The sequence below is a fragment of the Taudactylus pleione genome, unplaced genomic scaffold (genome assembly GCF_031769625.1).
Source record: "Taudactylus pleione unplaced genomic scaffold, aTauple2 ptg000286l, whole genome shotgun sequence".
NCBI lineage: Eukaryota > Metazoa > Chordata > Amphibia > Anura > Myobatrachidae > Taudactylus > Taudactylus pleione.
In genome coordinates, this window is record NW_028284688.1 from 2,474,507 (window position 1) to 2,500,830 (window position 26,324).

Here is a 26,324-nt window from a genome sequence, read left to right on the forward strand (position 1 = left end):
AATTTTTATACAGTGTATAATACTAGATATGAATACAATGTATTTTATTTAAGATTAGTTCAATGCTTTAAGGGGGAGGTAAAGTTTTTCAAAAATAATGAGAAATGCTGTAACTATTATTTCACTTATATAAAAATTTTTAGAATCATTTTCACACACTCACACACACACAGAGAAATTAGATTAATATTAAGATAATTAAAAGTTAGTGTATGTACAAGAGCTAATAATAACATTTGCAAAAGTATAAGAAAGCATTTCTGGAACTTATAAGAACTGTTTATGTTCTAGATAAATCTATAACCTTGTTATCATCATAGACACACAATGCTTCTTGCCAGTAATCTCACTGATGGACACTGTACTTTGTATTCAGTCTTTAGTCACTTCTTTCAGCAAATAATAGAATCTTTCCTTCATCGTCTCTCCTTTGTTTGTGAGTTTGCCTGGAGTCCAGGTCTTTTCTTTATATATGACAGTCCTGTCCTGTCTTACAGGGTGTTTGGGTGGATGCACAGAGCTTGCTTTCTTCCCTTTTCATGTCTTATATACCATTACTCCCTAAATATGTTTTACTCCCTCTATTCTTCTCAGACCTCACCAAACACCAGAACAGGCTTGCCCAACTTATCCTCAGTGCTGCTACCTGCTTGATTGTTCCCTCTAGAAATCTGCCAAACCTCCTATACTGTCAGCACTCTTGCAGAGAATTTGGCATGTTGTTGTAATGGAGAATATGTCCAGTATATTGTGTATATTGTGTATATTGATACTAAGGATGTGCAGGCTCGGTTCTACTCGGTTCCGTTCGTTTTTTTTTACTGAATCTTATTGGGTTTCAGCTGTCACGAGTTTTGGATAGCCAATAAGATTCGGTAAAAAAATCCGAACAGAACCGAGTAGAACCGAGCCTGCACATCCCTAATTGATACTGTATGTGAACCTTATACATCTATGCTTGTATACACTATTTTAAGAATATTAATTATACTGAAAATTTGTAAGAATTATATGTGTATATATTTATATATACAGTGGGGCAAAAAGTATTTGGACAGCCACCAATTGTGCAAGTTGTTGCACCTTAAAAGATGAGAGAGGTCTGTAATTTCCATCATAGGTACACTTCAACTGTGAGAGACAGAATCAGAACAAAAAATTCCGGAAATCAAATTGTATGATTTTGAAACAATTTATTTGTATATTCTTTCTGAAAAAAAATATTTGGACAATCAAAAAGTTTAACTCAATACTTTGTAAAGTAACCTTGGTTGGCAATTACAGAGGTCAAACATTTCCTGTAGTTCTTGACCAGGTTTGCGCACACTGCAGCAGGTATTTTGGCCCACTCTTCAATGCAGATCTTCTCTAGATGTGTCATGTTTTGGGGCTGTCACCGGGCAACACAGACTTTCAACTCCCTCCACAGATTTTCTATTGGGTTGAGGTCTGGAGACTGGCTAGGCCAATCCAGGACCTTGAAATGCTTCTTATGGAGCCACTCCTTACTTGCACAGGCGGTGTGCTGGGGTCATTGTCATGCTGGAAGACCCAGCCACGTTGCATCTTCAAAACTCTTACTGAGGGAAGGAGGTTTTTCCCCTAAAATTTTATGATACATGGCACATTCATCCTCTCTGTAATACGGATCAGTCGTCCTGTCCCCTTTGCAGAAAAGCATCCCCAAAGCATGATGTTTCCAACCCCATGCTTCACAGTGGGTATCGTGTTTTTGGGATGCCACTCATCATTCTTCTCCCTCCAAACATGGCGTGTGGAGTTTATACCAAAAAGTTATATATTTGTCTCATATGACCACATGACATTCTCCCAATCATCATCTGGATCATCCAGATGGTCACGGGCAAACTTTAGACAGGCCTGGACATGTGCTGGCTTAAGAAGGGGGACCTTTCGGGCGCTGCAGGATTTGAATCCATGATGACATAGTGTGCAACTAATGGTAACCTTTGTGACTGTGGTCCCAGCTCTCTTGAGGTCATTGACCAGACCCCCCCATGTAGCTCTGGGCTGATCCCTCACTGTTCTCAAGATCATTGATAACCCATGAGGTGAGATCTTGCATGGAAGAAGTGATATCAGTGGGGCCGGCCCCAGACGGTAGGCATTCCCATGGGAACACCTCTGTCTGGGCAGCCACCCCCCCAGCATGCCCACCAAAGGGGCTGTGCTGTCACTCACCATCGACAGCACGCCCCCTTTGTAGTGAGACCCAGAGCAACGGCTTGGCCGTCACTATCCGGGTCTCGCGCATACGCACGACAGAGCCGGCTCCCTCATGCGCATGTGCACTTGGCCACCATCGACCTGCTTGCGAGTGAATAGCGCTCACGAGGGGGTCTGAATCAGGCCCTGAGTTTGTAGGATTTTTTTTATTTTAAATGGTGTGGTCACATACCACTGGCACCGCAGATGTTTGAGTGCCATGGGCTAAGCCAATTGTTTTGTAAAATTATTTTTGGTCACACTTGCTGTTGCATCCCATGTTCCTATATGTAAGTAAACTTTTGTCAGCATATACCACAGGTGTCATTAGTTAGTATGCTTGAGTGTGGTTCTGTCTCTTTACGCCTGTGAGCAAGCACTTAAACCCATTGGAATACATAATGCGTATTTAAATCTATATGATACCTAGAGCCAATTGCTAACATTTTTGAAAGTCAGCGTAGGGACTGACCAGAATGGGAAGACCGTGATGTGGTTGTTCAGCTTGACAAACTTTTGCAATACTTTGGAACTAACACTCCCTGGAATTATATTGCTAAGTGCTGAGTTTGTATTATTTTTTTTTATTTAAATGGTGTGGTCACATACCGCTGGCACCACAGATGTTTGAGTGCCATGGGCAAAGCCAATTGTTATATATCATATATGAATGGATGTAGATGTGTTGTTACCTTTTATATATAAGGTATTACCTTCTGGGAAACTGTCTATGTCACCCACTCACTCATTTTTTGGGGGAGCTATGCAGACTAATGTGGTCCACTCCATGAATTACTGATGTAGTGGGAGATTGGAGCCCCCCACACTATTCTTGTTGGTGATTTGTTGGCAATTACGGTAGCTTTTCTGCTATCTGATAGCTGGCAGCTTGGACTTCATAACCTACATCCAGCTAAATTATCTCTGTGCAGTTCAGATTGTTATTTCTCCCCTAATAACCTGCACAGATTTCATCAGCTACCTGTAAAATGTCTTTTATATGATAAGCTGAATATTTCTACTTTTTGTTGGGTAATTGATAAGTGTGTGACTTGGAAAGTGACTGCATAGCCACCGGCAATAATATTGTTTGGAGCTGATTTTTTAGTGTAGGTATTTATCTATCTGTCAACCATGCACTTGGGTCAATTCTTTAATTCCTTGATAGGGTATTTCTTCTTTTTTATTTTTCTCTCCCATAAGCAAATGAAAAAAAAAAAAAATTGCATCAGGTAATACCTTATATACAAAGGTACAGTAACAACACAACTCACAGTGATACACTCCAAGAAGTATAAGAGAAATGGGAGCACTAGTATGGTCAAGTGGCCACACTATTAGTATTTAAAAATTTTTTATTACAAAATAATAAAAAATTAACCACATATCTATAAATGCTCATAACTGAGGAATAAAATGGGGACAAATGGAAATGAAGCACTGGACCACTTGACGGTCTTTCTCCTATGACTGTCCACAAATAGCATTATTTCTAACTGCACTGTACATTCAAGTGTTCTTCTATTAATAGTGTGTAGCTGATGGAGCAGCGGCAATAGATATGTAGACGGCCCACAACTACCGGAGTGCAAAAGTCACCTGTATAGTTCTGCCGGTGATCATGTTGTAAAGGGTCAGACTGATATCTGGTTTCACGTCGGGATCCATTCCAGATGGCTTCTGATAAAATCGAGAACACCACAAACCCAGAGTAAATCATCAAGAAGTCTAATATTTTGCATACGGACACCTTTGTTTTACTCCCTCGGAAGTTTGTAGCATTTAAGAAGCACCAGCAGACAGAGCACGCTCAATACGGCTCTGCCATAGAAGATAAAACCACACACAGAGGTTCTCAGCCTGCATAGTCAGAGAGAGTTCTCCTTCAGCCACATGGAAATGTAAATGGCTACCACTGGCCTGTTTGGAATCAGCCACACCAGCGTGTCATGCTCGGTTCTCGTCTTGAATTGATCCTGGTGTGAAACCAGGTATCAGGTATCTTTACAAATGTGATCACCAGAAAACTATACAGGTGACTTTTGCACTCCGGTAGTTGTGGGCCATCTACAAATCTATTACCACTGCTCCATCAGCTACACACTATTAATCAAGGTGGGATTAAGGCTTGTGGGGGCCCTGGGGCAACTAAGTTATGGGGGCCCCCACCAAGACACATGGAGCCTACACCCCTCCCCCTCCACATGGAGCCTACTCCTACCCCTCCTGATTTCTTACCTACTGCCTCTGTGTTGTGAATACAGCAGCACAGTCAGTGCTGCTGCATAGAGCACAGAGCGGCTCCTGAAACCCGACATCATTGATCAGCATTACAGACATGATGTGCCACATGATGCTGATGAGGAGACTCTGGACCTGCTCTGCGTTCTATGCAGCAGTGCTGACTGTGCTGTGGCATTCAGAACACAGATCAACGGCAGCTCAGACCCCATCTGGGAACAGGGTCCACATACACATGCACACACTGTATATACACATAAACACATACATACACATATATAAACACAACATATATACACATACATACACATACATACACAGAAACACATATATACTGTACACAAAAACACATAGATACACTTATATACACATATAAACTCAAAAACATATAGAAACACATATATACACATACATACATATACATAAACACATACATACACAAAAACACATATAAACACAACATATACACACATACATACACATATATACACATATATACACATAAACAAATACTTACACATATATACACATAAACACAAACATACACATATACACAAAAACACATAGATACACAAAAACACAAACACATGCATACACATATATCCACATAAACACATGCAAACACAAAAAAAACATATTCACAACATATATATACAAAAACACATGTACACATCATATATACACATATATACACAAAAACACATATACACAACATATATACACATAAACACATACATACACATAAACACACACATATATACACATAAACACATACATACACATATATAAATAAAACAGTACATATACACTTACATTTTATGCAGCTGCTGTTCCCTTCATTAGGCTCCACCCACTCGCGATGTAATCCTGCGATTCGCGTGTCATATGGGGGCGGGGCTTAACGTATTGGCTCCACCCCCACTTCGGCCATGATAGCAGCAGGGGAAGTTGCTCCATCAGCATGAGCTAGAGGTGGGGGCCCTCTGAGTGTGGGGGCCCCAGGACGACTGCCCCTGTTGCCCCCCTTAATCCAGCCCTGCTATTAATAGAGGAATACTTGAATGTACAGTGGAATTAGATGTAACGCTATTTGCGGACATTCATAGGAGAAAGACTGTCAAGTGGTCCGGTGCTTCATTTCCATCTGTCCCTGTTTTTATTCTTCAGTGGTGTGCATTTGTAGATATGTGGTTAATTTTTATTGTTTTGTAATAAATGTTTTTTATATACTAATAGTGTGGCCACTTGACCTTACTAGCACTTCCATTTATCTTATATTGCTTTGTTTTTTAGCAGGTGTAGAAGGGGATACCTTTTTAAACTATCAGCGCACCTGTTTTTTGAGTTTATTGTGTACACTCCAAGAAGAGCCAGAAAATAAACCACAGACAACATTGCCTAAAGAGAAAGAGAAAGTTCCACAAAGCATGCAGCACAAAATGGAACCACCATATTTAAAGATGACCAGGCGTATTTAGCCCCTTTAGTAATCTCCTTATGTTCACAAGAATTGTGGTTTGGCATACCATGGACAATTCATGAATTTCTATATGGGATTTCTTGATGATTTTCTTTTATTTCCATTGATTTGAAAGGGCAAAAATGTTTCATGTAAACACAAACATATATCAATATCAGCCATCTCAAAAGCACATATAGGGATTAACAAGTGTCGGCTTGCAAAACCTGACACTTCTGTTTGTTGTTATGCCCAATATTTAAAAGAGCAGTGCTTTTACTAGCCATGTAAATAAACCCCTCAATGTCCAAATAAAATCAATAAAACAATCATTGCCTCTTGCCAGATGATATATAGAAAATGCGCATCACAATATATTTTGAGTCATTGCCCTGGGAAACTGATCCAAGTTTTGTGGCGGTGCCCAGATGGTATGTATCCTGCTGATACTTGGTTTGACCTCTCACTAATGTGTTTTGACTTTTTTACTACAGCCTTACAAAAGGGGAAAGTCCCACATGCATTTTATATTGTGAGACTTAAGCCGTATACACACTAGATGATTGTTATGAATGATATGGATGATAACAGTATCGTTTACTGATAAAATGTGCTATCATGGCAGCTTTCAATTAAGGCTATAAAGAGCCTAGTTGGGTGTGGCTAACAGTCAGCCCCTGTACAGATGTGTCCCTCTGTATCTAGGAGGTGAGTACATTTATCTGCAATGTAATGATATGCTAGGCATATATGCTAGTGTTAGGGACCTGCAGAAAAATGGGGTTCCTTGATGCTGGGCTGCAGGCTTATATGCTTTGATCAAATCATGACAAAATCCCCTTTGTTTTATTTGCTGCACACACATAAATTTGCAGTATATTATTGTTAGCGCCGATAGCAAAAGTTTTTCTGATATGGACGATAACAATATCGTTTAATGATATATTGTTCATATCAAAAGATTATTCTCCTTCAAAAATCTTTCTGGAAAAATTATAAAATGCATCTTTATTAGTTATTATTTTAAAATATTAGATTGTCTAAAGATTAGGCAAAAAACTTTAAAATCAAACTATAGATGTGTAGAAAAAAGAAAAGTGTAGTATAGATTTAAAAAAGATTCCAGCCGCTATCGGATTTATAATAATCCAATATATCAATTCCTGTAATTACTGTATGGGTGGTGTCCAGTAATGAGTACAGTTTTACCAAGGGTGGATGCTCTTAATTTGTCATTCTGCTGATGTGTTAATACATGTTCTTGTATTTTGTGAAGTATAAGTACTGTTGGTATTTTAATACCATGTATCTTCACTTTTGTTTATGCCAGGTTTACATCTCACTTTCTCTCTTTAAAATCTAGAGAGAGGTGTACAAGTTAACCAGATCGTCCTATATATACACATTAATAGTTACGTGCAGCATTTCTCAAATATTTTTAATAATATCCAGGGCCAGTTTTGTCCTGTGATTTTTATGCTCTAAAGAGAAATATATTCAGTGGGTGCTTTGTTTATAACAGTACAGTATTATTGTTTTGCCACACTGTTGAATTACTTCTCTTAGTATCAGTGGCAATATAGTTACGGTGTTGTATCCATATTTCATATAGTCTCTATGCCTAAAACAGACATTTGTGATAATTGAGAACTGCTCTTTAAACTGATTTTCTGCAGATATCAGCTTATCCTATCCTTGTCTGATTATTTCTCAAGTGTTGCCAATATTACACTGGAGACCTATAGTATACCCCCTCCAGGATTAATAAATAATTTACAGCTAATACAAATATCACAGCATGTCAATGCTAAATCTGATAGCAGTGCATTGAACGCCAACACGTGTTTCACTGAATGGCTGCTTTATCAAGGCAGTGAAGCCCAATCGTTTTCCATGTCCTCTTCTTATACCGTCTCTATGGACTTGATTCATCTGTTCAAATCCCCGTACTCCTACTCAATTCCTGATAGGTTGTTGGATCCAGCTTCCAGTGTTAGAAACTTTACATGGACACCATTGTAACAACACACTCCATGACGTCAACATACTCTATTAGTATCCCCATGCAATTCAATTAATATTGAAAGTCTTTATTTTGTCTATGTTTAATAAAGGGAAAATCCCTACGTTCTTGTCCATAGAATATTATTTTATAGTTCATAAATTAATCATATGGAGGGATTGATTAATCTTATTATATGATTGATTTTATTAATGTACTGTTAATTAGTATACCTCTAGCTAATTAATATTAGTGAGGTTTATAAAAAGGTTTATGTGCTTTTTATCATATATTTTCTTTGACCATCTTATCATTGTGGAACCGGAGTAGCATCGTATATTATTATAAGTAAATTTTATTCGATCTTGGCTGGGAAATAAAAAAAGGGAGGACCATAAATAGGGATAATTACTCCCTTTCAGATTTAATTGATGTCTTATTCAATATCGTTACTGTATGCATATTCCACAAACATGATCACTCTACTAAATTTTATAGAACTGTATATCTACTTATATTTTAGTATATATGTTGGTTAATACTACTTATTATTTTTAAAGTTGTTATCTCCTTCTATATGGATTATTTTGTAGAGTTATTATAGTATTGGTATAATACCAATCGACTCTCAGATAATGGTATTTATTATGGTATTTACATCAATAGTTTCACCATGTTATACATCCATCTGCAATCCTATTAGTTTGCATCATATTAATTATATTGTGTTCTTTTTATATAACAAAGATTATACAAAAGGATATACTGTACTCATTAATTTACTTATTTTAAAGATAGGTATATAATGGGGTTCTTATATATTTATTTATGCCTTAATAAAATTATTAAATTTTATGGTAAGAAATATATGAAAGAAATATATATATTTATTATGAGGGGAAATATAAGATGAAAAGGTGAGAGGAAGAAGGAAAAAAGGAAATCACTTATATTCTCTTTATTAGAAATATATATATATATATATATATATATAGCTATCCAATTTATTTAGCTATTATCTGTTGTCATAGATTATTGAATATATTAACTATAAGTTCAACATTTGTGATATTGTGAATAAAAATAAAAATTAAATATGAAAAAAAATTTTTAAATTTTTTTTTTATGTGTGAAAAATATATAAAATAGTGTTATTTCACTTGTGTATAGTGAAAAAATAAAATTATTCATGCGTGATATGTTTAAATATCTAAATTAAAACATTACTCTTAAATCCACCTATTTCTTCATATATATATATATATATATATATATAATTATATCTCAATTATATATATATATATATATATATATATTTATACACACATATATATGTATATATTGTGTGTGCTCATGTACATTCCCTGATGCCCATTATGTTCTATTGTGTATCTATGTAATGTGTACTTAATTAATAAATCCAAATTATGGGTTTAAAAGTATATATAGTGAAAATTAATTATTCTATTGTGCATCTGTGTATTATGTATTTAGTGAATAAATTCAGTTTTGGTTATTTTCTAAAAATATTTGTATTAATTTTAGGTATACATTAATAATAATAATTAGATATTCTACCAATATTAATATTCTACTGTGTTTATTGTTATATATCTTTTATCCAGTTCTATTAACCAGTGTTTCTATTTCCTTATGTCTATTATGGCTATTTAATAAATGTAGTTTGTTATTGATTACATATATTATATTTAGATAGTCTTATCATAGTAAACCCTATTTATGCAAAATCTACTTTATCTATATTAGATTGTTGGCCCTTAGATCCTTCAAGACATCCCTCTAACCTCACAGACTCTCTGTCCATCTATTCAAGCAATGTAAGTATGGGTATTTCTACACTTTTAATCTATAGTGATGTATCGTGCAGTTATTAAGATTCTCCTCTGACATCTCTTTTCCTCAACCATTGTACCAGGGTTGAGCTCCTTCTCATGCATATATTTCCAAAATTGTTCCAATACATAGGGAGAGGATATTTTCAATGATGTTAGAAAAATGCCCCATATTGGTTGTGTTCATTCATTCCATATGGGTCAACACTATTCATTAGGAATATCATTCTGGATTCTCTCTTTAGTAATTCCTTGTTAATATCCCCACCTCTTATTCCTAAATGTATGTTTTTGATACCAAAAGCTTTCAGATGGTCGGGATTCCCATTGTGTTTTATCAAAAAGTGTCTTGCTACACCTTTTATGGGTTTAAAATTGGTCCTGTCCATTCTTGCATTTTTTATATTTCTCACGTGTTCTAAGATCCTTATTCTCAGTTGTCTTTTAGTCATGCCTATATACTTAAGGCCACATATGCATAAGATGCAATAGATCACACCCATAATTTTACAGTTGTTGTAATCTTTAATTATAATGTTTTTGTCATATCTATCTTTCACTTTTTTCTTTTGTACTACATACTTGCAAATAGTACAGTCACCGCATTTATGACAGCCTGTCACTCTGGTTGTTGTTGAGTTAGTTTGTCTATTAAAGTGACTATGCACCAATCTCTTTTTCAGATTGTCAGATGTTGAGTGTACTTCCCAGAACCTTCCCCAGATCTCCATCTAAGGAAAGTATTCTCCAATGTTTTGTAATATTCCTTTAATTTGTTTCCATTCATTACAGAATGTACCAATGAATCTGACCTTGTTGTCTCCCTCTTTCTTCTTTTTTCCTCATTTGAGGGGAATATCAAAGTTTTTCTGTCTCTTCTTTTAGCTAGATTGTATCCTGATTTAATGATATTTTTCCCATATCCTCTTTTTTGCAGTCTGTTTGTTAGTTCTCCAGCTATTTCTTCAATTGTTGTCAGTTCTGTGCAGTTTTGTCTTGTTCTCAGGAACTCTTGTCTTAGTATTCCTTTTATAATGGCGGGAAATGGGAACTATCAGCATGTAAAATGCTGTTGGTGGCAGTCTGTTTTCGAAACATATCTGTAATAATTTTCCTTTCTTCCGTTATTTTAATCTTTAGGTCCAGGAAAGATACCTCTTCCTGACTCATCTCACAGGTGATTTTTAAATTGATGTTGTTCTGGTTAATGACTCAATGAAATTCAGTAAGTCTGCCTTTGTTCCTTCTAATATGATCAGAATGTCATTGATATACCTGAACCAAGCTGTTATTTGTTTGGTATAGCGATCATTATTTAGTGAGAATACTACTTCCTTCTCCCACCACCCAAGGTACAGATTGGCATATGTTGGTGCACATGTTGTGCCCATAGCTGTACCTTAGGTCTGTAGGTACTATCTCTCATTGAAGGTAAAGTAGGTTTCGTCAAAATAAACTCAAGGAGTTGTAAAAGGAAATATTTTAAATCATTATTCTCTTCCATATCCAGGAAGTATTTCACTGCTTCTATGACATGTTTATGATCTATACTTATGTATAGCGACTCTGCATCACAGATACATATCCATGTTTCCGGAGTTGCTATTATATCATTGTGTTTGCCCAAAACATCTAGGGTATCTCTCGTGTATGGTGGTAATTCATTCACAAATTTTAGCAGTGCCAGTGATGCTATGCACCATCTTAATAAATATTAAATATTATATGCTAAGAAAACTACACTAATATACTCTGTATACGGAGATGATGGGTTGTGCATTGCAGGGTTATATGTATGTCTGCAGGAGACTAGTATCCCCTAGATCCCGCATAGTGTTAGCAACAAGTGCTGCTAACAGTACACATACTACATGGGGACATCTTCCATTTGATCAGTATACTGTATATCCATATTGTGAAGTTTATATTTGATGATACACTGATCTGGCTGGAAGCCAGGTCACTGACTGCAGCAACTGTAGGAGCTGCATGATATCATTTATATTTCAACAGGATACAGAATTGATTTACCATATAAGATGATTTAATCCATACTGAAGGATGCCAGTGGAATTTTTATCTGACCACTGTGGCATTAGTTATTAGACACAATGATCTTTGTGCATATGTAACAGTACAATATAATTAGTAAATTCTTGTAACGATCCTAGGACAACATTGCTTTGACTATAGGAGTAATTTCTGCAACAGTTATTTTACTGTATCACTACAAAGCAGCTGCACTAAATATACCAAGAACAGCATATCTTTAATAATTAGTTGTTAATATATGCATAGAAAGTTTGGGATGCTAATTTATATAAGCATTATTTATCATTTATTTCGCTAGCTACACATGTGCTAATAATAATAAATATATATATTTTTTATCATATGATTTAATAAAAGTTACATTTTAATATCTAATTTATTGCCCGAGTGCACCTAGTCCAAGATTATTTTCTGCTTTTCCAATTCCCTGGTCAAATTCAATTTATCTACATGTAATCTTTGGTAGCACCCCTATTCATTGGACTCCATTATTATTATATTGTGATGTGTTCAGTGAGAGGTGAAGCAATAAAGTTTATCTAACTTCCAGTGCAGTGGACCTACCCATGGTTTCATTCTGAAGTCTTCAAGGAAGTTGGTGGTGGGATTGAAAATCAATCTCTTATAAGTTTTTATCTTCTAATTGCCTGAGTACCTCGCTAACATAGTCTTCTTTTTTCCATAGGATGATATTACCCCCTTTGTTGGAAGGATTGATTTCTACATTGTCCCATTTCTCTCTTTCTCATAATGCTTGGTACTCTTGTTTATTAAGATTGAGATTGTTTTTTATTTTTTGTTCATAAAGTCTGTCGAGATCTTTTGAAACTTGTTCCATGTAGACTTGTACTTGAGGGCATATTTGGAAACTTGGGCATAAGGTAGATTGTTTTTTCAGGGAACTATCTATTGCTTTCTCCATTGATGTTGCTTTATTTTCATCTTATAGTTCTTCTAATATCTCTAGGGCTTGTATATCTTCTTCATAAATATTTGGCCTGTCTTGGTTCCTTTTGTAAAGAAATCCTTCAATTTTTCCTTATTGATGAATAATTTTTTAAGGATAATTTTTCTTGTGAATAGATTGAGGTCTTTCCCTATTTCGAATCTATTCATTGATTTCATAGGTGAGAATGATATTCCTTTAGAAAGAACTTTATGATGGTGTTCATTTAATTCTCTATCAGTAAGATTTACAATTTGTAACTTTTCATTTTCTTTTACTTCCTGAAGTATCTGTTTCTCCTTTGTGTATTTGGATCCCATTCCCCTCTTCCCCTCTTTCTTGATTTTTGCTTCTTTCCTCCTCTCCTAATCCTTCTGTATGGTCAGTGGGGTCTAAAGATGTCTTTTGGCCTAATCCTAAAAAAATTATCTCTCTGATTCCCTTGTATGATTGATTTTTTATTGAGCCATCCGATGTTTCTGCTTCTGATGTTTCCAATTCTGAGATGGAGTACCTGTATGCTTGTCTCAGAATTTTACTCCTCTGGTTATTTTTCCATCTGAAGATGTTATCAGTGAGGTAATCATTTTTATCATGTTGGAATTTGTTGTCTCTTTTCTATTATATTTTTCTCAAATTTTTCTATTTCCATTTTATATTTTTGATAGGTTTGTTGAAATGTTTCTAGACCTTCAAATTGTTTTAATGTTTATCCTATGTTTGTGATCTCTTTTATTACACTTTTCCAATACGATTTCATCATGATTAATGAGAATATCAATTAATTCTCTCAAACATTTCAAGAGACTTTTCTCAGATTCTTTCCTCAGGGATTCCTCTAATTCAAAGGCTGGGAATATTTTTGGCCTCAGACCTCTTGGTGCCATGTAATGGTGTTGATAATTGCCAAACATGGTTTTGTTCCAAAAGGACTTTGTCTGTTTTTGTAACAGGTATTTTAGCTCTATGTGTTCACTTTTCCAATTTGCTGCTGTTGTGCTATCGCTCTTATTCATAATTCCTCCAAAAATGGAGCTGGCTTCAGGTTTCCATTTGTCTTGTCTATTTATGAGATCCTGACTCAGACTGAATGATGACATATTGACTTCTATCAGGTTATATTATTTAAGTTTGTAAACTGTTTATTTATTTAGGGCAATTTTTGAAAAATAAAATATTTAATTTCTTTTCTAATGACTGATGTTCGTGCTGGGATCCTGGAAGTCTAAACGAGTGTCAGTCTAAATTTGTTTACAAAGCCATTTAGTTGGTCCAGCACTGACATGTGTTAATTGATAACTTATCCAGAGATTTCTATACAGTTCAAATGGAGGGATTCTAACAGTTCTCCATTGTATTGTTTACAGTAATAATATTTTAATGGAGGTGCCACTCGACAATCTTGAATTACATATAGTATTTGAAAACAGAAGAAAAAAGGTGAGATTTAATGCCAAGTGCACAGATTGAATCAAAAGATTATTCTCCTTCATAAATCTTTCTGGAAAAATAATCAAATTAATCTTTATTAGTTATTATTTTAAAATATTAGATTGTCCAAAGATTAGGTGAAATATTATAAAATCAAACTATAGATGTGTAGAAAAAAGAAAAGTGTAGTATAGATTTAAAAAAGATTCTTGCTGCTATCAGACTTATAATAATAACAATATATCAATTCCTGTAATTACTGTTTGGGGTGGTGTCCAGTAATGAGTACAGATTTATCAAGGGTGGATGCTCTTAAATTGTCATTCTGCTGATGTGTTAATACATGTACTTGTATTTTGTGACGTATAAGTACTGATAACGCGATGTGTTCTGGATTACTTACAAACCTTACCTGTTATAAAGAGTAATGAAATAATTCACACAAATACAGATTCTAAAATAAATGACAATGCTTTTACTTAAAGACAGCTTAATTATACATGTATTTTGCCAATGCAGACTCACAACAAAAACACAGGTTATACCTGCAGCAGTAGGGAATATTTGCAAAATAAATTTGTGACACCCAGTGCAGAATATCAGTCAGCCAATGCTTCATACATACATAATGGCAACGGCACCCCAGAACCTCTTCCTGTGCTCTCTCCTCTGTTCTCCAACTGCTCCCCCCATCCCTCTTTCTCTGGTGAGTTTTTACCCTCTAATTTTGCCTATACCTCCAGTTAATCCCAATAGTACTCTTAATTTAATTAATATTCATACATACTAGGCCCTCATTGGTCATCTATGCTTTTAGCCATAATATTGACACTATTCTGTGTTATCTCTTTGTTCCCATGTAGAATTTTAACATAATTGCTCATTTAGCTTTCATTTCATACAAATGCTATCTTGAATTAGGTCATTTGTTTATATAACTGAAGCTTGCTGTCAGCTGTTCTGGACATGTTAAGACTAATACATTTCAAACCTATAATTCTTATTGCTAGAACAATGTATATAGCAGTTTAACCTATATATATCTCTGCAGTTAATCACACCTGCAAAGAAATAAAACACTAATTTCTACAAACTTTTTAATACATAATTTAACATACCTTTAGCTAAAATATCAAACAAAATGGCTGCTGCATCAGACACACACTTGCTTACATTAGAGAAGAAAGGGAAGGTCTTATCCTCTCTAGGCCTAAGACTATTCGACAAATGCGGCCTTCTGCAACTCTCACAACTAATATATATATTATTTTTATTAATATATAATATTAATATATTTATTAATATATATATTAATTATTTCTATATACTCTAAATTGCAGTGCAAGAAAAGAAAGTAACATAAGCATGCATATATTTGTGAAATGCTGAAGGAATATGTACGTCCACATATTCCTTCGTTATCAGTACTGTTGGTATTTTAATACCATGTATCTTCACTACTGTTTATACGAGGTTCACTTCTCACTTTCTATCTTTGAAATCCAGAGAGAGGCGTACAAGATAACCAGATCGTCATATATACACAGTAATAGTTACGTGCAGTGTTTCTCAAATATTTTTCATAATATCCAGGTCCGGTTTTGCCCAGTGTTTTTTACACTCTAAAAAGAAATATATTCAGTGGATACTTTGTTTATAACAGTACAGTGTTATTGTTCTGGTCCATCTACATATCTATTGCCTCTGCTCCATCAGCTACACACCATTAATAGAGGAATACTTAAAAGTACAGTGGAATTAGATGTAACGTTATTTGCGGACTTTCATAGGAGAAAGACCGTCATGGGTCCGATGCTTCATTTCCATCAGTCCCTGTTTTATACCTCAGTTGTGTGCATTTATAGATATGTGGTTAATTTTTATTGTTTTGTAATAAATGTTTTTTATATACTAATAGTGTGGCCACTTGACCTTACTAGCACTCCCATTTCTCTTATATTGCTTTGGTTTCTAGCAGGTGCAGAACCTGCTGTGTGAGCTGCTTGTTTTTCAAGGGGATACATTTTTGATCTGTCAGCGCACCTGTTTTTTGAGTTTATTGTGTACACTCCAAGAAGAGCCAGAAAATAAACCGCAGACAACATTGCCTAAAGAGAAACAGAAAGTTCCACAAAGCATGCAGCCCAAAATAGAACCACCTTATTTAAAGATGACCAGGCGTATTTAGCCCCTTTGGTAATCTCCTTATGTTCACAAGAATTGTGGTTAGGCATACCATGGACAATTCATGAATTTCTATATGGGATTTTCTTGATGATTTTTTTTATTTCAATTGATTTGAAAGGGCAAAAATGTTCCATGTAAACAATTACAAACATATGAATATCAGCCATCTCAAAAGCACATATAGGGATTTATAAGTGTCGGGTTGAAAAACCTGACACATCTGGTCATTGTTATGCTGATATATAAAAGAGCAGTGCTTTTACTATCCATGTAAATAAAACCCTCAATCTCCAAATAAAATCAGTAAAACAATCATTGCCTCCTACCAGATGATACATAGAAAATGCGCATCACAATATATTTTGAGTTGAAGGCCGTGGGACACTGATCCAAGTTTTGTGGTCATGCCCAGATGGTATGTGTCCTGCTGATACTTGGTTTGACCTCTCACTAATGTGTTTTGACTTTTTTACTACAGCCTTAAAAAAGGGGAAAATCCCACATGCATTTTATATTTTGTGGCTTAAGCCACATACACACTAGATGATTCTTATGAATTATATGGACGATAACAATATCGTTTAATGATATATTGTTCTTATCGTTCAGTGTGTATGCAGTAATCAATCAACGATGTGCGCTACCTCGGGTCGTTAACAATGGCCCTGATTCAGACCCACTCGCAAGCGGCTGTCCGCTTGCAAGTGGGTCGATGTTGTGCACTGCGCATGCGCACGACGGCGGGAGCTCCGTCTTGCTCATGCGCCAGACGTGACGAGCGAAGGATTTTCCTTCGCTCGTTGTGTCTGATCAAGGGGGCGTGCTGTCGATGTTGATTGACAGCGCGTCCCCTTTGGTGGGCGTTCCGAGGGCGTGCCTCCCTGATGGAGGCGTTCCGAAGGGAACGCCTACCATCAGAAGCCGGCCCACTGACATCACTAGTGATGTCAGTGTGAGTGATTTTTGCTCTGATAGAGCCAAAATCACTCCGGGCCTTGCGGTTGAAAAACTCAACCACAGACTTTTGCACGCAGTTTCGATGGTCGCGATGGTCAAGACCATCGCGGCCATCAAACTGCACACTTGTATACGCTGTGGGTGGTGACCCACAGCTATACGAGCGTCCAGGAGGACGCTCCATAATTATGGAGGGCGGCCCTCATTCAGAGCGTCCGCTCTGAATGAGGGCCAACGTCTTTTGTCATCCATACATGCAGGCCAATCTGATAATATCATCAATATTTGTCTGTTCAGAGATGTGGCATGATGACTTCACTGAAGGATATCTTTCAATGTGTACAACCAATATCGTTAGTCTTCCACTACAGAAAGTTCAAGGGAAATCTTTCACCAATATAGTTCATACAGCACATCGTCTAGTGTGTATGAGCCTTTAGGGACTCAGCATTAATATCTATTGAAAGGGTGTAGAATGACTTGTATACATTCAGAAGGATGACATTCAGAATGTCGACAGGTTGTAATTGTTGTCAGTAAGGATTTCGACACAGTCATTTTGGAGGCAACGAATATGCCAATGCATTTAGGTCAACATGGTTAACATGTCTACAAGTTCAGATTGTTGACATATTTACATGTTTTTGTTTCCTGTTTTAGCCTAACTCTAACATTTAAGGTGCATACACACAAAACGATTTTTTGAACGATTATCATTAACGATATTGTTAATTGTTCAATCATTGTAAAAATCGTTCACCTTCTGAGTTACAACGATGAACGATTATCGTTCATGAGCATTCACGTTGTCGTTTGTAGTTCAGTCAGGCTGACCACCTGAACGATTTTCATTAAGGGAATATGCAAAAATCATTTGTAGTTCAAAAAAATTGTTCATTACACTTTAAAAAAATCTGACAGATAAGCTGACAGATAATCTGACAGAAAATCATTCATAAAATCGTTCAGAAAATCGTTGGTAACAAAATTGTTGAGTGTGTATAGGAGCATACATACTAGACGATATGCTCCCTGAGCGATATCGTCTAGTGTGTCCCCAGCAGGGTGTGTTCAATGTCATTCATGACATTGAGTACACCCGCTGAACGATATCATTAACGATATCGTTCAGCGTCGGGCTCTCTCCCCCATTCCCCAACATGCAGCAACCTGACAGTATCGTCAGGTTGGCCTGAATGTTTACCCGATGAACAATATAGACAAATGACCCGCGGGAATGCGCATCATCTTTATAGTTCATTATTTTGGTGTTAAAAATGGACGATAAAGTGGACGACTGAACGATAACGATATCGTTATCGTTCAGTTGTCCACTTTAATCGCCCAGTGTGTATGCACCTTATGCACCTTAAACCTTACAATATTGATCGCTACTGTAAATTCACAAGGAAGGCAGCTGCAAAAATATGCTAATGCTTGCCAGAGCACCACCAACATAAAGACGCCCACTGATACTTTCTCACATCTGTCCACTGTCGCTCTTCTGTGTAAACATTGGTACCATCAATGCACATCAACCACTCATGCAGCATTTAAACCAAGTCTGACCTACCACAAACAATGCAAGTCTCTATGCACGCAGTGGGCATTCAAGCTGCGTATGCAATCACAGTGGCAAATGTATGCATGCCCAAGCAATGGCGTTCAAATGGACAGTCACCCCTAGATTTTCCCGACCACTCCCCTGTCACCACCCTCAAATGGTCACAGCCTGTCACTCACTCTGCGATGGATTCCTCTGTGCATCCGTAATCACAGGGCAATATCAGTGCATGCACAGTGTGGCTTATACGCATGTGCAATAGCTAACAATTGTTCGATCTGCGTAAGTAGTTGCATTTGCTATCGCTGATGAATCAGGCCCTAAGTGCACAAGATACAGAAAGCAGGGGAATAATAATTAGGGGAATAGTGTAGGTGACTTGTTCTAGGTAATATTTTCAGCCTCCAATTATAAATATTAAAGCAATAATTGATGTTGGTATTAAGGTGCCGCTACAAGAGATTAAGGGCCATATTCAATTTGGAGTGAAAAGTCCGTTATTGGCGATAATTTAATGCCGATGACATAATTTTCACCATTTTCACTTATCCCCATATTCAATTTCAAAGCCTTTTTGCAGGTGCAAAAAGTAATTGTTAAAAAACAGGGATAAGTTTTCACCACTGAATAGGTGGCAAAAAAAGTGCAGAATTGGGGTATTGGGGTGCAGAATGAAAAAAAATAGCCTGCAGACTTTGGAATGTCCCCTTAAAGTAATCTGTATCCAAAAATATAAAAAAAATGTGCATAGGACAGTGGTTTCCATTTTGGGGGCAAAAAAAAAATATTGAGGGAAAGCCTTAAAAGCTAGTGAAATTGACTCAGGGGTGGTCCCCATGTATGCGTCTGGTGTTTTCTAGAATACGGGTGGTTGCGGCAGGTGGATTTTTGAAGAATTTGAAAAAGATCACTTTAGGGACTTAAAAATATGCTTGCACCCATTCTCATGTACCCCTAATTTGACGGGACTAGTTATTTTTCCCCCAAAAAAAGTTAAGTGCTATTCTTCACCACTTCTTCAAAGCAGCATTTAACACCCGCCTCGGCTGTTTAGAAACCCCAATAACCTTCAGCAGGCCAAATTGGGGGTATCCATAGTGATCTACCATGTCAGACCATCCTCTAGGGGTGACAGGCTGATTTCCCCAAAAGTGACAGGATTTTTCAATACTTAACTTTCTGCCGGGTCCCATTTTCGCTGATTCCTAGTTGAATATGGGGATAAACGGGCACGCGTCTGAAACTTTTATCCCAGGAAAAAACGGCGATGATGGTGAAAAGTCAGAGGTTGGACTTTATGCCTCAAATTGAATATGCCCCATAGTGTGATTTGAATAAGTAGAGATAGAAAAAGGGAAGTATCAGTACTAGCAGTCATGCACATCACTGGCCTGCCTCCAGAACTCAGCAGGCCACTGCCCTTCCCAATTAAAATCCTTAACAGAACCCAGCTGGGCTCACCCTCAGGCTAGAGATGACATGGATGACTCATGCGGGGAATCACCTATCAGCCAGCCACTGTAAGTACCTGCTCAGGGCATTTCTCCAGTGCCTTAGTATTGTTTGTGTTCTACATAGGAGCTCCCTGTTTAGAACTATGCTCTCCAGTATAGTTTTCTTCCAGAGTTGTTTAAAATCCAAAGTTATGTTTCCTGAACAGCAACACATAATTACCCGAATTTCCAACAGCTGGTATGAAAACTCTGCCTATTCACACAGCAAAGTAATCTGTCACTTTCATAGTGGAAAACAATTACCCTGGGCCTTGGTGAAGTCTGGTGAGGGCCTTAGACTCTACGCCAGGATATTTGGCTGTGCCAATGCCATCTGTTTGAATTTAGCTGATGTGTGCATATGTAGGCTGTTACACTAGAGGGTAAATTTACTAAAGTTCGATTTGGCATTTTGAGTGATTTGAGGTGCGATTTTCATTCGATTTGTATTCGAGTTTGCTTTTGGGTATTTACTAGAGGCCAAATCGAATGTAAATTTGAATTTCAAATCGAGTTTTAGTCAAATCAGCCTCAAATTGAACATCGGGGAAACATTGGTATTTTTACATAGCCCAGAACACAAAACCCTTATTTACTTACATTTGATTTGAAATCATCCTCAAAATCGGACTTAAAATTGAACTTCAAATCACCAAATTAATAGACCTGCTTCATGCTTTTGATTTCAGCATGAGCAGATCAGACTGACACAGATACATGCATAAATCAGTGAGATGCCTGCATGTATCTTACTGTAAAAAGCAATTAAAGAGTTAAATGTAAAAGAAAATGAGGTCCCCCCCAAAATATAACCAGCCTCCGACTTTGCAAACCCAGTTCTGGTTGACTAACTACAGGGAAAAAATTGTATAGGGACTCCCTCTACTTAGTACAACCAGCACTGGGCTATGGGAATCAGTGCTGGTTCTGGAATTACAGGGAACAATTTCCGTAGGGTCTCCCTGTAATTCACAGAACCATCCCTGGACCCTTTCTAACTGGGGAATGATGCCACAGCTAGGGGAGCCGTATCACCGGGCCCCCCAGCCATAGCATCAGCACTGACCACTAGTCAGCCCAGGACAGGGATCCCTGGGGAGTTGGAGACCCCTCCAAAAAAAGGGTTCTCCCTCTCCAGGGCACCTCTAGCCTAGGCTGATAGCCCAAAGCTATCCTTGCCACCCCAGGGTGGTGGATAGCGGGTTGATTGTGTTAGTGTAGTGTAAAATAGAAGAATGAAAACATTGCCTTTACAGTAGAACTGCAGGTCCCAGCAAGCCTACCCTGCATGCTGTTACATGGAGAACAACAAGTACCAGCATGCAGGGCATTAAGGGCCCACTGGGACCTTTAGTTCACCTATAAAGAAATGTTGAAAGAAACACACACACACCTTACAACGGTATAAGTTTAATACATACATACACACTCACACATACTCACCTATATTACCTCAAGTGGTCCCCTTGTCCAGTAGGCATTCCATTGTTCTTCTTACAATAACAAAATGATAAAGCCGACCCTCGCACTAAGCAATAATCATCCTAACCAGGATGATTATTCCTTCCCGAATGAAGGGCACAGATGCGGTTTCCTCCTTTGAAGCTCTGTGTTTTAGTGATCATTGTCTGAGAGAGGTCAGACCCTGCCTCTCAGCCAATGAATGGCTCCCTCCATTTTACTCAAACATGGGAACCACAGGATAAACTTTAGTTACCCTGCAGCTCTCCATTGAGTTCAATGCGTTCTGAAGAACCCAGGGTTGCTATTCCCAGAGAAATGTGTAAAGGAAAGGAGATTCTGATCTAGCTGTAACGTTCCAGCTCACCCCGCTTTCAGATCCACCTGTGCTTGTGTCCTGGCATTACCCAAGATGGAGACAGGGACCAGCTGACACTTAATGCACAGTGCCGCTCTGTTGGAGACACCAGCAGCCTTGTCACTACCCATGATTGTGCTCCAGCACCTGCACAGATAGAGATCGCTCCACACTGAGTGCCTGGTGTCACCGTGCCAGAGACATCGGCAGTCTGACCACCATCACAGTGCCGAGCATTGTGCGAGTGACCGCATCAGGCTATATCAGACTGCTCAGATGAGTCCAGAGGTCTGTCTGCACTCCGCTGATGAGCGTTTGAGAGCATATTTTTACTAGACTCTCATCAGTGAGTATATTTTCAAGCACTCAATCCACAGTGTACTATATACCTGAACTTTTGACAACATAAGAGGAACACTTTCTACAATATATTGCACACTAAAGGTTGAAACTATATATTATGGTTTATATGCTGGCAAAGTGTCCATAGGGAAACATTTAACCGTCCACTATCCTTACATACTAGTAATTGGATATACCTTCTGAGCCTTCTATCCAAGTAAAGACTTTGGAGGCTCTATATAGAGCTTGATCAGACTCCAGCACTGAATTACTTATATTATTCTCTATTTATATTAATATTTTAACTGTTATCTGTTATATTATCAGTTTGTGAATTAATATATTGCTTTTACTATTGTTTGTTTTTTTAAAACCAGCGCTCCACACCCATTTATGTTCTTCTATCTTTTCAGCAGGTAGCAGATCCTGCTGTGGAAGCTGCTAGTTTTTAAACCTCATATAAATATTGATTGGAGAGTGCACTTATATATATTATATGTATACCCTGTAGAACAAATGCATGGTTCTTAGAGTGCCAACAATTCTACGTACCTTATGCCATGCTACAAAACTCACAAACTTTGTGTACATAGCTATACCTTTTGGCATTTTTGCTTCCTGTTTTAAATGGGGTGTGGTATAAGAGATAGACATTAATTAGTTAGACAATGTCTAGATAGATACCAGATGTTAGACAGTCAATAGTTAGACAGGGGAAAAAGTTAGACACAAAGAAATGTCAGACACATTAATGTTAGACATGTAAAAAGTTCGACAGGTTCAAAAGGTCAACGGGGTCAAAAGTTCAACATGAAAATGGTCGACACAAAAATGGTCAACAATTATTTTTTTTGTTTTTTTTAGCCCTAATCTTCACCCTAACCCTCCCTCCCTGGTGCCTAACCCTACCCATCTAGGTAACTGCCTAACCCTAACCATAAACCTAAGCCTAATCCTAAAAAAAAAAAATGTGTAGACCAGTTTTGTGTCAATCAATTTCATGTCAAACTTTTGACACTGTCGATCTTTTGTACCTGTCGAACTTTTTACATGTCTAACTTTAGTGTGTCTGACTTTTGTCTATGTCGAACTTTTATCCTTGTCTGAATATTAACTGTCTAACATTTGGTGTCTATCTAGACATTGTCTAACTAATTACTGTCTGTCTATAGTCCGGAACCTGTCTTAAAAACCTCAGGTTAAACAACTCTCGGTGTATAGCAGCAATACTTCTTTCTGTGTGTTCCCCTTAGGAGCAAAATCCGAGGGCTTTACAGGGGGAAACCAAAACATAATCCAGTCACTGTAGAAATCTTAAAACAGTACAGCAGGTTCCTACTGCCTTAACAATGTTACATGTTTTATCAGTATAATAAGATAATTACAGTAAGTTGGTGGAGAGTGACAGTGCTGATCTGAAGTGTTACCACCTCTTACTGTCATCCACATGTCACTTCATAGAGTTTATGTAAATTTATAGGCATTGTATCTATTTTAATTTAGTGAAGATACTATGTTTACAAATTACAATGTAGGTGATTTCATTTTCAGATTTTACAATTTAATAACCAACATTAATAAACAAATTGCTTAATAATAATATCTCTAAGATCCTTTTCCATTTTATTTTATAGAATGCATTGGAAAAATAACACAGATGTAATAGAATTTATTCTTCTTGGACTTTCCAGTCATCCCCGGACACAAGTTATTCTTTTCTATGTCTTCCTGCTTGTGTATATGATTATATTAATGGGAAACATTTCCATCATTATTCTCATCCTGACTGATGCCAACCTTCACACACCGATGTATTTCTTCCTTGGCAACCTCTCATTTCTGGATCTCTGCAGTTCATCTTCTACTGTGCCGAGGATGCTGAAAGATTTGATGTCAGTAAAGAAAACTATCCCTTATGCTGAGTGTGTAGCACAAATGTATATTTCTCTCTCCTTAGGGGTAACAGAGTGTATTCTGCTTGCTATTATGGCTTATGACTGTTATGTAGCTATATGTTATCCATTACATTATACGACAATCATGAGTAAAGCAATTTGTGTGAGATTAGCCATGGGTACATGGATATGTGGGTTTCTTCAAACTATTCCCTTTGTTACTCTTATACTTTATGTAAATCGTTGTAACAATATTGAAATTAATAATTTCTTTTGTGAAGTGCCAGGAGTATTATCACTGAGTTGTGAAAATATTTTGGTAATTGAATGTATTATATTTGCTGCTGGTGTGATTTTTCTTATGACACCAATTACATTTATTTTAATATCTTATTTTAAAATAATTTTTAGCATTTTAAAAATTAAATCTGCAGCTGGGCAGCAGAAAGCTTTCTCCACCTGTGGGTCTCACATGATGGTTGTGACAATGTTTTATGGCACAGCTATGGCTGCCTACATGAAACCTAGGTCAAGCTCTCTATCAGGTACAGACAAACTTATTGCTATTTTTTATGTAATTATTACTCCAATGCTGAATCCTTTGATTTATACACTTAGGAATAAAGATATAAATGCAGCCTTTCTAAAATTAAAAACTAGAAATGGCAAGTCTATTTTATAATACCTTTAACTGAGCACTTGATTCTGTTTGTCAATGTAGATGTAGACATTTATTTTTATTTGCAATAAATAAATTTACCAAAATCAAAACAACTAAATCTAAGGTTTATACTAGAGATTTATAATTGTAAAGCACAATGGAATATATTGTGCTTTATAAGTAGATAATAATAATAATAATAATAATAATAATAATAATAAATGGACCTTCATATGTTGGTTTGCTTCTAAGACCCTTCTTAAATATCATGAACACTTAGGGTCATCTACAGTTAATTTTAGTATGACCAAATCACAACTGTCATTACTGTATTTCCACTTAGTAGTACTTTTTTAATGTCTACTAGTCAAAAAAGTAATTCAGGAAAAAAATGTAAGAAGTGCGGGAGATGCAATCTATGGCATAAAAATATCTGTACATTTTTGTGATGCAGCGATCACTTGTAGAACATTGCAGTTGCTGTCCATAAAATTGTCTGCGATTCTGAGAACTGATGCAAAAGGTATAGTCAAAACTGACAAAAAACAGCCAAAAATCCAACTTTAGATCACTTTAGAAAAGAGAGGAAAGAATCACTCAATACCACAAAGTTTGGGTGTGGAAATTTAACCAGAGTCTGAGCTCAGGTTTCCCAGCCAAGATCAGAACCCAAAATGTGACACAACGTAATTTTCCTGACATCGGATCTCATGTGTTTTTGATAACATATAAAAGTCCTTCCCTCATAATTAAGCAGCATTTCAAACAGGAGAGTGGAGAGTGAGGGTGTCAGATGGTGGGCTGGTGCACAGTGAGGCACTGTATTAGAAAAAAAACATTAACAACTATCAGGGCAGCAAGGGCCGCTGGAAAAACTCTTCGCTGTCTGTTCTGCTGCAAAGCCTGCAAGATTTTTTTAAAATTCTTTTGGAGAGAGACCTGGCAGCTGGCACACATGATGTCAAGCTGCTCCACTGATATACAGAGGAGCTGCAGCTTATGACTGAGGAACAACAAGCAACAGGTGAGTGTGGGGCTGGGGCTGGCTGTCTGGGGCTGATTGTCTGGGGCTGACCTGTCTAGGGCTGTGGCTGAACTTTCTGGGGCTAGGGCTGGACTGGAGACAAGAGTCAGACAGCAGGGCTGGGCTGGACTGGAGTGACAGAAGGGGGCTAGAGGTCTCAAAAATTAAAAGG

General features: G+C 37.1%; 1 protein-coding gene across 1 annotated transcript; it reads left to right on the top strand.

Moving 5' to 3' along the window:
- The first annotated feature begins 24,207 nt into the window (after positions 1-24,207).
- Positions 24,208-25,149, top strand: LOC148512000 (putative olfactory receptor 2B3). The gene has a single exon (XM_088482388.1). The coding sequence runs from the start codon at positions 24,208-24,210 to the stop codon at positions 25,147-25,149; it is 942 nt and encodes a 313-aa protein (XP_088338514.1).
- The last annotated feature ends 1,175 nt before the right edge of the window (positions 25,150-26,324 follow it).